The sequence below is a fragment of the Peromyscus leucopus genome, chromosome 2, assembly GCF_004664715.2.
Source record: "Peromyscus leucopus breed LL Stock chromosome 2, UCI_PerLeu_2.1, whole genome shotgun sequence".
NCBI classification, from domain to species: domain Eukaryota; kingdom Metazoa; phylum Chordata; class Mammalia; order Rodentia; family Cricetidae; genus Peromyscus; species Peromyscus leucopus.
The window spans coordinates 32115448-32131542 of record NC_051064.1 but is presented as its reverse complement, the minus strand read 5'-3'; the positions used below and the strand labels follow the sequence as shown (position 1 = coordinate 32131542).

The 16095-nt window shown below is 36.5% G+C and overlaps 1 protein-coding gene across 11 annotated transcripts in view; it reads left to right on the top strand.

Annotated features, from left to right (window-relative positions):
* Window positions 1-16095, top strand: part of Sntg1 (syntrophin gamma 1) — a 741147-nt gene that overhangs the window by 669186 nt on the left and 55866 nt on the right. For all 11 annotated transcript variants that reach the window (XM_028855148.2, XM_028855136.2, XM_028855144.2 and 8 more), the window contains 2 exons: window positions 4767-4883; window positions 6571-6642. In XM_028855148.2, coding sequence (XP_028710981.1) covers window positions 4767-4883; window positions 6571-6642 — 189 coding nt within the window. The remainder of the gene's footprint in view (window positions 1-4766; window positions 4884-6570; window positions 6643-16095) is intronic.

The following is a 16095-nucleotide window of genomic DNA, read 5'->3' as shown; positions in this document are numbered from 1 at the left end:
TTCTACTACCGTTTTTGTTCTCATTTATAAATATAACTTTGAGACACTTAAAAATGTCTTTACCTATGTTTGTGATGTCATAGGAAAATTGTTCTGAATGTGTATGCAAATGGTGGTGCTATCATGAAAAGGTTTCCATCAGAACTACCATGTAGGATCACCTCAATCTGTTTCCAGATTGACTTTTTCTGCCTCTTCTCTCTAACTTATGCCTGGACCCAGTACACTCATGACTCAGATGCCTTTTAACCCAGCACTGATGCTAAAGGAGATGTTTTACTCTCTACTTTTGAGGATAAATGAAGATACCCAGACTCTGCCCTGATGTTTTATGTGAAAAATAACTACTCTATGGCCAAAGAAAACTCATGTTTTGATTCATATGTAACTGTCCATAAGACTAGGTATTCCCTGTTCATATCTAATATTTTGTTAAAAACCTGGTACCTTAAGTTCAGTCACATTTTCCAGACTTCTAGAACAACTAGGCTTGGTGACTTTGCTGAATTGCTTAATATAAAAATATCAAACATCGAACTTGACCATACCCTTCTTTTACTATAACTGAATTAGAGTCACATAACTAAACTAGTATGCATGTGTATATGCCTTAGTTAGGGTTTCTCTTGATGGGATAAAATACATGATCAAAAGCAGTTTAAAGATAAAAGGGTTTATTTTCACTTTAAGTTTCATATCACATCCTATCATTAAAGGATGTCACGGCAGCAGTTCAAAGCAGGAACCTGAAGGCAGAACCCCAGAATAGTGCTGTTTACTGGCTTGTTCCCCATAGCTTGCTAAGTCACTTTTTTTATACAGGACTATCTGCCCAGAGGTAGCATCACCCACTGTGGGCTGGGCACTTCCACATCAATCATTAATCAACAAAGTGCCTCAAAGTCAATCTGGTATGGGCATTTTCTCAATTGCAGTTACAAATTCTCAAATGACTATAGTTCATGTCAAGTTGACAAAACACTAATCAGAAAAATCAACCCTTTCTCAATTTGACAGAAACACATTACTGTTAACACATAATCTTTACTTTCTTGTTCATTGCTGAGATCTCATATTAATATTAATACCTCAATATGACATTCCAAACTAAAAGTTCCACAATCTTTAAAAATTTAAACACATTAAAACCTCTTTAAAATATCTAAAGTCCCTTTTAAAGTTTAAAGCCTGTCTGAAATATATAAATCCTCTAAAATTATATCCACGCTTCTTTAAAATTCTAAAATTTCAAAGTCTCCCTAAAATACCAAAGTCTTTTTGTTCTTATGGAATAAAAACTAAATGCAGAGCTTCTTATTACAAGAGGCATCAATCAGGCCATGGTCACACCCAAATCAAAGCAAAACTAAGATTCAAAGGTGTAAAAATGTCAATGCTTGGCCACTTCTCCAACCTTGCTCTCTGCAGCACACAGCTTGTCTCACTGGGTGGCTTCATTCCACAGCTTCTATTGTCCTTTGCAGTGATCCAGTGGTACTGACATTTCTCAAGTGCTATGTTCTCCCCTGCAAGTGAATTGCACCATCATCCACAGCTTCTCTTCAAGGATTCTGACCCTACTATGTGGTGCCAAGCCTTAACTTCTTTCTATAATCTGGGGGTTCTAGTTCAACTTTGGCTGCACCTTCACTAATGTCCTTTTCTGGCCTGTCAGATGACAAGCCTCCATTGTTCACCATGGCTCCTTTAAGCTTTCAAAACTAGTACTACCTGGAAAAGTCTTACCCATTACCAAGTTTAGCTGTCAGAATTGGGTAAAACTTTAGCCTCCTCTCGGTAATCCTCTATGCTGATCCCGAGGAAGAACTTTTCTGAAAATTTTGCCTTATCGATGCTGGACTCTTGATAATCACAGCTAAGTCTTCAGCTTCAGCTGACCAAAACCAGAGTTTAATCGAAATTGCTGAACAACCTATATTCTTTAAGGAACTTACCAACTTCTCTCTGAAACTTACAAGCCAGGACTCAATTACCTGACTGTTTTCAAGTTTAACTTTTTAGTTACTAGAAGTCACAAAGCTCTAAACCTTCATTGGCTTTTCTAGCCCAAAGTTCCAAAGTTCTTCTTTGATCCTATTTAAACATATTCAGGTTTGTCATAGCAATGCCACATAATTCTCCTACCAGTTTCACTCTTCGTTAGAATTCCTATTGCAAAAGTCTGCTGGCAATGGTCGAGAGACGGCAGGAACTGACCTACTCTGGTGATGGGATGGCCAGACACCCTGATAGTTGTGCCATAAACCCCATCCAAGGACTGAGGAATCTGGATGCAGACATCCACGGCTGGGCCCCTGGTGGAGCACTGGGAGTCTAATTAGTGAGAAAGAAGAGGGTTTATATGAGTGAGAATTGTTGAAGCCAAGCTTGGATAAAGCACAGGGACAAATAACCAAATGAATGGAAGCACATGAACTATGAACCAAAGGCTGAGGGGCCCCCAACTGGATCAGGCCCCCTGAATGGGTGAGACAGTCATTTGGCTTGATCTGTTTGGGAGGCAGCTGTGTGTTGGTGCCGGGTTCTGGGCTCGTTGCATGAGTTGGTTGTTTGAATCCTGGGACTTATGCAGGGACGCTTGGCTCGGTCAGGGAGGGGGGGGACTGGACCTGCCTGGACTGAGTCTACCAGGTCGATCCCGATCCTCCGGGGAGACCTTGATCTGGAGGAGGTGGGAATGGGGGGTGGGCTGGGGGGAGGGGGAGGGGAGGCGAGAGGGCGAGAACAGGAGAATCTGTGGCTATTATGTTGAACTGAATGGTGTTGTAAAATAAAAAAAAAATTAAAAAAAAAAAAAAAGAATTCCTATTGCTGTGATAAAACACCATGACCAAAAGCAACGTGGGGAGAGATTTATTTCAGCTGGCAACTCTCAGGTCACACTTTATAACTGAGAAATATCAAGGCAGGAACTCAGTGCATCAGGAGGCAACAACTGACACAAAATCTAAGCAGGAACACTGCTTACTGATTAGCTCTTCCTGGCTTGTTCAGCTTGTTTTCTTATATCACCTAGGAACATCTGCCACATGGTGGCACCATGCATTCTGGCCTAGACCCTTCCACACAATCATTAAGAAAATACTCTACAGGTTACCCTCAGGCCAATATGCTGCTGCATTTTCACAATTGAAGATCCTTCTACCTGAATAGTTGTTGCTTGTTTCAAGATGGCAAAAACTAAGCAGGGAAAAATATATAATTTAACTATGTATATACTTATACACAGACATATATATATATATATATATATATATATATATATATATATGTGTGTGTGTGTGTGTCCATAAATATATACATCATTTAAAGATTTTATGACAAAAGTAACTTTATTATTTTCAATTTTTTATATCATTCTATTAATTATAATTGATCATATAAAAATAAATTCAAATAACAAATTGTGCTTAAATCTTATCATGATTTCATTAACCATTTAAAAGTCTGTGAAGAGTTCAATTACAGTATGAATTTCAAAACATACATTAATACTCTAAGAGAGAGTATAAAAATCACAATTCCTAAAGTTATTAAATCTGAGACTTTATAGCCACATGGGAGGTATTATATAAACTAAGATAATGCACAATCCAGTTCATTTTAGACAGTAAAAATAATGCAATGGGAAGTAGATGTCACCTGTGTGTAAGTGGAAAATGTTGTGGAGGTTCTTGTATTGTTACTCTTAAACTGTTACCTTGGTACACTGCATACAAACCACATTAAACCCGGGTGTGGGTTTAAAGAGCTCATCCTCTTCAATGAGCTCTGTCTCATTTGGTATTAGAAATTAAGTTGGCATGACAGCTGAGCTGAGAGTTCTCCTACTCTCCATTCCATCTTGGGAGGGTGTAATGATCACTAAGTCCAGCTGCACTTTGTTGTGTGTTTCATATTTTATTAGTCATAGCAGGTATTATAGCAAACAATGAAGTTCAGGAATCAGTCTCTGAAAAATCATTAAAGCAAAAAGTAAAACTTGTGATGTAAGAGGTACGTTGTAAGAAGTAAGAAGTTCCAATATGGAATTAGTTAAATTTCTGTGGAAGAATCAAAATTTGAAACTATAATATTTAACACATTTGTTTACGTTTGAGTCTCATAGCAATTAAATGGTGGAGCATGAGTATCAATGCATAGCATATGACTTTCCTGTAGAAACTGATCTCTCTCAGTCAACAAGACCCAGAACTATTATCAGTCACTGCAACTTGATACATGAAAAATGAATCTAAAAATTCTTTTAACCTTTTAAAAAATGATGGTATATCCTTTACCACCTGAGGCCAGTGCTCAGAACAAGAATGTTATCCATCCTACCTTGTGATGACAGAGGATATAGTGCTTCATTATAGTGGATAGATAGCAGAAAGAGGCATTCATTTCTCACTTACATGTTTTGTATTATGAGCATATTCAGTTATAATAAGTATAACTAATTGGAAAGACAAGAGTTCAGTTAATAGTTTGTTATAAATAAAAAAATTTAAGAGCAGAAAGAAAGAGGGAGTGAGTGGGAAAGAAGCTCATGCCAGCTGGCATGAGGCAACACTTTGCAATGCCATAGTAACAAACAATTTTGAGTAGTTCATTTCTACAACTCATGGGAACACTGGATTAATGGGTTTTGGCATTAATCAATTAGATAATTTTACATGAAATTATAACAGCACAAGATACACAAATAGACTATGATATGTAAATTATACTTTGGCAGTTCACAACACTTACTTTCCTTGCAGATAGTCTACATGGGCTGGTGTGAAGCACGGGAGCAGGAAATCCTCCAGGACCGTGTGTACACACCTGTCTTTCTTGCCTTGAGGGGCTCATGTCTTTACAGGTTCCCATCACCTCCAGTAAGTGTTTGCAACCAAATATTTGAGGTCTTGGATGTGCTGATAGCAAACTGGCATCACCTGAGTGATATTTATTACTACATTTTGAAAATGAGGTTTAGGACATTTAAGAAACAGTTAATGGCTGTTTAAAGTATTTTGTTAAATGTAAAGCCTTGAAGAAAATAGATGTTTTTGCTTAAGAACTTGACAAATGGATAAAATCATATCATTGTTAAAAAATCCATGTAGTAATTTAATAAATATTCAGACAATTCTGTCAGGGTATTGAATTAATTTGGTGAAAAAACAAATGATGAAAGGTAGGGTAAGAGATTTAAAATTTTATTATATATTGATGAATGTTCTATTCATTTTGGATTTGTGGATCATTTGAGAATACTTAGTCTATATTTACAGTGTTACATTACCAGTGTTAACTGTTCGACTTACGTTAAATTTTAACATTAATATTCCTTACCATAAAAATTATGCAAATAGATCAATTACTAAAGATAAAAAGGTTTATTTTGTCTAACAGTGTCAGAAGATTCAATCATTGACCACGTGTCCCTGTTTTCATTGCTTAGAGCAGCATTGTGCAATATGGTTGGAATACAAACCAGTGGAAGATACTTACCTTTTGGCAACCAGGATTTAGAGAGAACAAAAGGAGTTGGGTTGGGTTGTATTTGGCTTCCAAATACTCTATGGAATTTCATGTTCCTGTTGAGTTAAACTTCCTTGAATTATAGTCTACCTCCTAAATATTCTGTCATGTTCAAAAATATGATAGACCAAGGATAACTATTCAATACATGAGTCTTTGGGGATATTCATGTTCAGCTACAGCATTAAGCTATCACTTACAAATCAACATATGGCCTTCCATAAGATGCAGTTCTTCTGGAAATTTAACCATGTTATGTTTGTGATATATTATATTGTATATTTTATGTAAACTAAATGTGTCTGCATATCTGCTTTCTTGAAAGCCTTTCTTTGGAAACATGTAACTTACAGAGACGTAACACCCAATAAATATTTATTGACTATCAATATAAAGTGCCATGCTGCTCAATGACAGACTTAATAATATCAAGTATCTGGGACTTCTTAAGTCTGAATCATTATTTTGTTTAGTGTTTATGCCTACACAAAATTCATAATACCAGAAAAATTAATGTTTATATTTCTTGCTATATTCCTACTCTGAATAATTTCTTCTGCTTGGAGAAATGAAATATTTCAGAATAAGTAAGAAAGCTAATTTCACAGTGGTATTGAAATCTTCCCAATATCTTAATAATTTTGGAATATTTTTTAAATATCAATAACTTATTTTTAAATTATTGAAATCATATTGCTATCTTATGTCATTCTCCGCATCTTACTAAGGGAAAATGCATATTGGTACTTGCATACCTAATATTTGCATTCAGAGAACTCACAAATAATTTTAAACATGAAACAGTTTTCTAAAATGGAAATTGTTTCTGATAGCATAAATTTTTTTCTGAAAAGAGGGTGATAAATGGTGATAAATTTTAAATAAACCAAAATGTTATAGAGGAACTTTATATGAACTCCATCATAAATCACGAGAGTAAAGAAGCACATCTCTGAAAGTGTCATTGTTCAAATGAAACTGAGGGGAGCAGAACTATGTTACTAGAACAGATGAACTGTTACTTCTTGTCTTTTGAAGGTGACCACCTGGGATTGGACACGAGCAGAGAAAACTTTCTCCATATGTGAGATCATGTGCAAGGTTCTCAAGGTATGCATTATAAGGACAGGAGTTTCAAATTATGTGTTCTACAGAGTTGATATCTGAGCTCAAGAACAGGTCATGGATACAAAGAACTGATAAATAAAAAAGAATTAAAGGAGGGAAACCGGGAAGTACAAAAATACACTGGCACCCAGAAAAAAATCTTTGAAATTTAAAAACATGAAATCAAATATAGAAAATACTTACTTAGCTTGTCTTGGAATGTGACAGTCACTGTATATCATAGATCAGTTAATTTCTATGTGACACACAGAACTGTCATAGCATCAAGTAATCAGTAATTCTGAAAACAATTGAAATGACATATGCAGTCTACAGTAAGAATTAAAGTGGGTTATTTGGAAGAACCATCAATGTTTCTTTTTAAAACTTTTATAGTGCAGGTTAAATGTCTACAACATGATGCTATGGGAAACATTACATATATTGATAATACACACACACACAAACACACACACATACATGTGTATATATATATATGGTACTAATATAAAGAAAACTTGCATTTTCTTCATTTCACATGTTAATTGTTTTCAAATAAAGAGAAGTATTTTCAAGTTTAACAATAGTAATCTTGAAAAGTTTACATTCTTTTTCAGTAACTATATCAGATGTGTTAGCTCACACCTTTAGTCCCAGCACACTTAGAGACAGAGGCAAGTAAGCCTCTGTTAATTTGAAGCCAGTTTTATCTACATAGCAAGTTATAGGTCAGCCAGGGATATTTAGTGAGACCCTATTTTAAAAACAGGATTCTTCAAATAATGTATAGATCTTTTTAAGCTTTATTGACCCTATTGAGCTATAACAAACCTTAAGGCAGTTCCTAATCTCTTAAGTGTGCTCTGGTGCCACTTCTTCTGTCCCTTCCTCCTTGTCCTTCTCTGTCTCCAGTGTGGGGCACCATTGAGATTTCCTTGTGAAATTTGAGCTTACTTTACTCAACAAGACTGCATTAGGGAATGGCTTGACTACATGTATGGTTACCAGGTATTTGGAATGGTCTGCACTTGGTTGTGCTAGGGGGACGATTTTTGCCCTGTCCCTTGGCATTCCTGAAAAAAAAAAAAAAAAAAAAAAAAAAAAAAAACCAAAAAAAAAAAAAACCTTTTCTTAGAGACAGAAGGGACCAGTGGATATTGATACAGTTTCCTCCAAGAGGCTGTGCTGTGTTTCTGTCTGTCTTCTCCACACTGTTTCTATCTAAATATTTCTTATCCCTCTCTCCTCGAGAGTACCCTGGGAAAAAGTGGGAGCAGGCCTCCTACAGATGGCACCAGAATTAGGGACACGACTAGGGACCTGGTGAAAGGAGAGTAAGGGGTGTTGTGGGGGCAGTGCCTGGTGATGAATTAAAAATAAAGGCAATGGTATTCTATTTTTAGGAGTAAAATTGTATATACGTAAAGTAAAGTGACTGAAAGAAAAGACAATGTGAGAAGTTAGGTTGCAGTGAGTATGTCTGTCTAAGTTTCTTTATCTTTCTCTCTCTTAATTTTTATCTATTAAAATTAAGTAAAAATATAGGGTTAGGTATAGGAATATTGGGTAAGAAGAAACTTAAGAGTAGAATTTCCCCAGTGCTGAAATGGGGCAGGAAAACAGTAAGCCGATCTTCAAAGATTCATTTGTAGAAACCTTAAAAACTACAGGGTTTAAGGTGGGACCACAACAAGTATGGAGATTTTTGGAGTTCATAGAGGAACTGTGTCCTTGGTTCTCTGACTATGGGAATCTGAACGCAGACTCCTGGAGGAGAATCAGAGCAGAAATGGAAAAATAAAATACTGTGAGGGAAACAAGTCAGAAAAGATTCCTGGGGAAGCTTTCTGCCTGTGGACATTAATTTGAAACAACTTAGATCCAAGCACTGAGATGCAGGGGAAATTTTTCCCTGAGGTTGATAAGGGTGAGACAAAATCATCCACTCCAGTGCCACTAGATAAAAATGCTTGTTAATCACATTGTACAACAAGGGTCAGTTTCCTCTTGCCCATGAAGTCCAGTTTTGCCAGGCATTTAGCCACAAACCTCATAGTTCCCCAGAGTTTTCTTGAGTTTGAGCAGCAGGTAATATTAGATAGAAGGATTTAGATTATGAAGATAAACAGATAGAAAATAAAAGATAGCCTTGAGAGGGCCTGGAACCTATTCCAACTGGCCCTGACTAGCTCTGCCCCAGAGTATTTATAGAGCCCCCAAGGGGTGGAGCAAAAGACCTCCTCCCCAGCACAGCCAAGTGCAGACCATCTCAGACACCTGCACTTAGGCCCATGGTCCTAATCATTCTCTCTATGCAGATCTGCTGAGTAAAGCCACAAGGAACCTGAAAACAGGCTCCCACAGGTCCTCCTTTCTTAATATATGAAAAATAACTCATTATTAATGGCTTACAGCAATCTCCATAGCTGTTATACTTCCCAGTATGGGAGTAGAGGGTAATAAAGATGGCATTTCTCTTTTTGGTTAGGCCCAAGGTGACTACAGCAGTCTTAGCTGCATCAAGCCTTCTTTAAACCAAAACCTTAATGCAATTGCAAACTTAAATAATGGCATATTTCATCATTACCAGTAACAGGTTAACATAAATATTACTATACATAGTTACAATTCTCTCAATCTTATATCTCAAAGCAAACTCTTAACAGAACCATTTGAATTAACACAAATGATGCTACATATAGTTAACAATTTTCTCAATCTTACAACTTTAACTCTTAATAGAATCATTAGAATTTTCTTGCTAACAGAACATAGGAAAAACTTCTAATGTATACACATCAAACTTAAATATTTCCTTAATGCCACAAAACTAGGGTGTATTAATATCAATAGGTTAAACATAATTTCTGCAAAAATATATTCAACCTTAATTCACTCATAACTCCTCCTTTTCTTTATAATTTTTTAAACAAAATCTTGAACCTAGTTAGAAAAAAAACCAAACTTATACAATTCCTACAAACCCATGTTGAAAAGCAATATTTTCAATCTAACCATCAACACTTTGAAAACGTTTAGCAAAACATCCAAAAAGCAGTTTCTTAATAAAACTCTTTACACTTTAAAGTAATGTTAGTATACCCATTTGCATTTCTTACTAACAAAACATAACATTAATCCACTCAAATAATTTTTTAAATTAAACTAAGGAATATTACTTCTCCCTTTTATTTATAATTTTTTAAGCAAAATCTCAAGCCTAGTTAGAAAATTCAAACTTTTCATTTAAACAGTTCCATTTGTAACACAAAACCAGTTCCATAATTAATTCCATTTTTACATAAACAGTACCATAAAACAGTTCATGAATCACGTGTTAATAAAGCATATATGCATACACAAAACTGCATCTTGAGTCTAGGTAAAAACAATACATTTCTTCATTAAAATAGTTCCATTTTTTAACACAAATAATTCCAGGAAACAGTTCCTAGGTCATCACTTATAAGTAAATTCAAAATTGTCCCATTGCACTGAAATCACTTTTGTTCATTTCATTCTTAAGTCCCAAAATTCAAACAATAAATTCTGGTATGAGCCTTCCAAATATGAAGAAATCCATAACAAAAATCTCCTTGCATTTTTCTCATTTTTCAAAGTTCAAGAAGTTCAAAAGAAGTAAATTCTGGCATCAGACTTATACTTCCAAATATGAAGAGACATTTTGCAACCAAAACTTTTTGCAGTTAACAATTTTAGTTCAAACAAGCATCTCTGCAACTTTCATTCTCATGGACAGAGACCTTTATAGTTACAGTAATATTTTAAACTGCACCGTTTTTGCTGTTAGCTCAGGGTTCTCTGTGTTGTATTGAGTTCCCATGGATCTCAGCTGCGGATGCTTTGTGCTCGTTTTGGTGTCCACCATTAGCTTTATAGTGGCTTCTGGAGCTTTTGAAACCACTAAGACTGCCTGCTTTGCAGTCTACTATGACACTTTCTTCTGTGTCTTAGGTTTCTTCACCAGATACATTAAGAATAGACTAACACTTAACATTTACACCTTTATACAAACTCACATAATATATCTCCCAAAGCATTTAGATTCACATTCAACATTTACTTTTTTTTTTTTTTTTTTTTTTTTTTTTTTTTGGTTTTTCGAGACAGGGTTTCTCTGTGTAGCTTTGCGCCTTTTCCTGGAACTCACTTGGTAGCCCAGGCTGGCCTCGAACTCACAGAGATCCGCCTGGCTCTGCCTCCCGAGTGTTGGGATTAAAGGCGTGCGTCGCCGCCACCCGGCTAACATTTACATTTTTTTTACAAACTCACATATAGCATTAACATCTACTTATTTATACTCCTTAAGGAAACTATAGAACTACTTTAGCAAATATATTTATTTACTTCTTATAGTCATCTTATAATTCTTATATTCATTCTTTTTTATTTAAACTTACATTTACAAGTAGCATCTTTACTTATTACAAGCTTATTACTACATGTCTTAAGACTACCTTAGATACATCTTGCAAGCTTATATTCTTAAAGAAACTATAGATCTATTTTATGCTTACATAGGGCTACCATTAGCATATATCTAACTTAGCAAACACCTAAAGATTTCTTAACACTTAGATTTAACTTTTTTTTCTTTTTCCTTTTTCTTTTCTTTTCTTTCTTTCTTTTTTTGTTGGTTTTTCAAGACAGGGTTTCTCTGTGTAGCTTTGCACTTTTCCTGGGACTCACTTGGTAGTCCAGGCTGGCCTCGAACTCACAGAGACCCATCCACCTGGCTCTGTCTCCTGAGTGCTGGGATTAAAGGCATGTGCACTTCTGCCCAGCTCCGATTTAACATTTTCTAATACGACAGAATAATTTTCTACTTCTTACTCTTAATTATTATCAATATCTCTTAGAAAAGAAGTACACAAATCATTTCTAAAGTTCAGAGCTTACAGACAGCTTTGACATTCTAAAAATTCTTGATAGATTGAAACAAGAGTGTAATTCTTTAATAGCTTTCTCAACTCTGGGATTTAGTGAGTGTTGTTAAACAGTATTTTATGCCTTTCAGGTCTTTTATAACAACTCTATAAGAGCTATATCAGTTTACAGCAAACCCAAAAAGAAAGAAAAGTGAAAAGAAAAACCTTGTAAGGAATGTTCTGTTTCTGAATTGCTTAGCTAGTCATTTCATAACAATCAATTTCCAAACAGGAGAAGATTGTTGTCTAAATTGGAGTCGGGTTCCAGATCTGCAGCTTTCAGCAGGTCTGAAGACATTGCTGAAACTTAGTTACAATTGTCTCAAACTCCTCAGCAGTCTGGAAGATTCTTTACACTCCTACTATTCCCAGACTGCAAGATGGAACCTTAATATCAGGAGCATTGTTTTAGCTGCTTTTTATACTCATCACCAAACTGATACAGTTTTCCCCATTCTTAATTTTTTAAAGCTGTATTTGCCATGAGTTCTTTAACAATGATGTTTGAAAGATTTTTATTAGCCCAATATTTTCACTAAAACTTTTATTATTCAAAGGAGTCAAGAACATAGATGTTCTTTCATGCAACATATCCTTCATTAGCTTACTCCAAGGAAAAGCATATTCATGATTTCGTATTTTCACTTCATTAGCTTTAACCCTTGATGTTATTGTTAGCAGCTGTGATATTTAGCATTGATTTTGTATAAAGAACTTTCAAGTGAAGCAACTATTTTTAAGACAGATTTTTCTGGTTTGTTCCCTCTATAAAGCAGTCATTTCTTTTTGAATGCCTGTTTCCTTGTCTCCTTATTAGATTTGCAAAGGAATTACTCCTTGCAGGCTGTTTGTTCAAAAGGCAAAGAACTTCTTTATATTCCCATAAGTTTCTTCATATCTAAAACAATGTTCAGTTTATGGACTGCTTTCTTAAGGATTTTAAAGTGGCTTGCTTGCTCTTAAAAGTAGCTTTTTGTCAACTACCGAAAAAATTTGCACAGCTATTAGGGTAAATAAGGTATTTTCTGCAAAGTTGCCAAAAAAAAAAAAAAAAAAAAGACAAATCTCTGAGTTCCGTATCCTTCCAATTTTTCATTGGAACTAACATTCCAGAAACTCTAGATGACTCTCCTCCTTCTTATTCTTTTAAAAGCTGTATTTTAAGTTTACTATGAAAGAATTTTTGAGCTGACAAAAGTCTTTCAGGGCAGTTTCACCATCTTATGCAGAAAAACTACCATTCCGAGAATGCATTTCTCTTATATCAGTTCTTTGTTGCAAGCTAGTTTTCGGACTTCATTTCCCATAGTTCTTTCCGGGTCTGAAAATCAAGTTCTAGCTCTTTGACCTGTCTCGCTTTCCTATTGAAAAGTCAAGTTTCTGCTTTCAGCACAGGGAATTTGAACCAAGCGTTTTATGTTTTCAATTATGGGACATTGGGAGATTTCTGCTCTCTGAGCTGGCCTCAACAGGTGTCTCTCCTTCACCTGACACTGGCCCCTGGATCAGAACCGCACCTGCCTCCTTACCAGGTATTGAGGCTGGCATTTCTGATAGCAATTTTCCTAGGGGCTTGCGTTTGCCTTAGCCAATATGAAAAACAAAAACATTTACAACAGAGCTTTTCCATAGCTCCTTCAAAGAGATTTTCTCCCACTGATCTTATTTTCATTTTGCTTGTTCCTTCCCACTCCCACCCCCCACGCCACCCCCAGATGCAGAGCTTCAGATATCTCAAGCTGCTCTGTTTCTCTGCTAGCTGCCTTTGGAGGTAGCCCCCCCCCCAAAAAAAAAAATCTGCCTCAAATTCTAGCAGCTTTCCTTAGATCTTGCATTTTCTGGGGAGGAATATGTCCCTTCTCTACTTCTTCAGAGAATCTTTCTCCCTGACAGTTCCCAGTTTGGTCTCAGTTTATTCCCTCTGCCCCAGAGACAGTTTCCCAATGTCACAGTGGCAGCTTTTCTGCTTCTGAAGGTAGGGGCTTTAGTCCTGTCTCTGTTTTCAGGGTCTGTGTGGTTTGCATACAGATTGAAAATCAAGCTTCTGCTTTTCTAACAGGGGAGGTTTTTGCCATCTCTAAACTCCCATTAGGACAGGTGTTTTGCCTCCCCCAGTGGGTTGCCTTTGTTTGTCCTGCATTCAAGGACAAGCTCTGTCCTTGAGTGCCAGAGGCAATCACCTCTTAGGGTTACACTCCCTCATCTCACCAGGAGTCAGTTGAAACAAAGCTTTTCTCATAAAGATACTTTCTCTGATAGAAAAGAAAGCTTTACTCCAGCTGCCCTAGCTGGACTCTTTCCCCAGACAGCGTTCTGATTCAGCTGGGCAACTGCAGAGGCAATTTGGCTTTACTGCTTTCCCAGAAAGATCCTTTCTCTGATAGGAAAGCTTTTCTCTGATTTCTTTTTGCAGCTGTGGACACTGCATAGTCCCACCTAACAACCCAGGACTTGCAGAAAAGCAGACAACTGTGCCATTCCCACTGGCTTTAGCTTTGTTTGTTCATTAGTTTTTTTTCTCCCTGGGTATTGCTTTTTCAGCTGTGCACTCCAGGAAGTTCAAAACTGAAGGAACACTAGTGTCCCTGAGATGCACTCAAACTTGGAGGTACTGGCTAGTTGCTTCTCAGTTGTCGGTTAGAATCCAGGATACAATGCTTAACAAAGTTTGCATTGCTTCAGGGGATCTTTGAGTTAGAATGATTAGGAGCACCTTTTCTCTCAGAAACAAAACCTTTGATGCCTCAGCTCAGCTGCAACTGTAAAGCTTGACTTTTTGCATTTCTCAGGTAAACAGTTTCCAGCCCTATTAGGCTCTTTATGGCTCTTCACCCACACTCTCCCAAGCGTTACCCTCAGGGTACTCTGACCCACTGTCTTTTACTAGTTTGAAGAGACAGAGCTTAGAAGAGGTTTTTAGGAACTCCATCCCTGCCTCCTACATTTTACAGGGAGGATTTTTAAGGCTTGAAAGACAGAACTTAGAGAGGTTTTGTAAGAGGTTTGTTGTTTTTCCCTTAGAGCTAATCACAGGTGATTCCCATACTAATATCTTCAGGTGATTCTAATTTTTGTTTTTCTGAGAGAAAGTTAAAAGCTTTAGTTTTTAAGTTTTTTAAGAGAGCTTTTGAGAAAGATTAAGGCTTTTTAGATAGATTCCCCCCCAAAAAAAATTTTTCAAGAAAAGTGTTTTAGTTTAAGAGAAAGATTTTTCTCTCCAAGAGAGAAAGACCAACTTTCCCAAAAACTTCTGACCTTTAAACTTTTTGGCTTCTTACACCCGCATTTTTGCAACAGGGAGAAATCACTTTCTCCTGCCGCTTGGACTTAGCATTTCAGCTTCCATGGCTGAAAGCTTCCATAGGAAACTTTTTTCTGCCCAATAAGCTCAAGGAAGAGCTTTTTTACTACCTGTAAAGCTCAAGGAACGATTTTTTTCTTCCCAATTTGCATTCATACCCCCCAAAGTTAGAAAATTGAAGAGTTTTTCTGTCTTTCTTTGCCTTACTTATCTTGAATAAATTTTTCTATATGATCTTAATACTTTAAGTTTTTAAGTAATATACTGCAGTATATTACTACCACTATACTTTATACTTATTTTTCACAGATAGAAATTAAGGGATAGAAGATAGAAATTTTTTTTGCACTGCAGCATTGGACATCCTTCCACTCTGTTTTTTTCCTTTTCTCTTGAGGATAAAAAACCCTGCCCTTATTATTAATATTCATATTTCATATTCCATTACAACACCAAACATGTTCCTTTCTTTTTCCACTGGCAGGACACAACTCAGCACTTTCACCAAGAACTCTATAATAAAACTTATTTTCCGATGTCTTTAGTCCCTATTACTTTGTCTTTAGTCCATTTTTTTTCCTCTTTTTTCTTTAGTTCCTGTTCATGGCACCATTCTTCAGGGCATTTACCCACCAACCCTACAGTTTCCCAGAGTTTTCTTGAATGCGGGCAACAGGAAATATTAGATAGAATGATTTAGATTGTGAAGACAAACAGATAGAAAATAAAGGATAGCCTCAAGAGGACCTGGAACCTATTCCAACTGGCCCTGACTGTCTCTGCCCCAGGGTATTTATAGAGCCACCAAGGGGTGGAGCAAAAGACCTCCTCCCCTACCCCTGGAACAGCCAAGTGCAGACCATCTCAGACACCTTCACTTAGGCCCATGGTCCTAATCATTCTCTCTATGCAGATCTACTGAGTAAAACCATGAGGAACCTGAAAATAGGCTCCCACACAGTTTGGAGAACAGAAGTGTTGGGTTGAGACAAGAAAGGAACTGAAGGACTTTAAAAGTTTAGTAATTTCTCTTACTCAAATACTAGAAACTCTTCAAGACTCTTCCTCTCAGAAGGGTACTCATCTTTCTTTAAGAGCAAAATTGTACTCACCTGGAGGGAACATCTATGAGAATGGGAATCTATCATAACTGCCTTAGCACAAAAATCCCCTAGAGTATTGCAACCCCTCACTGTTAGTGCTGCA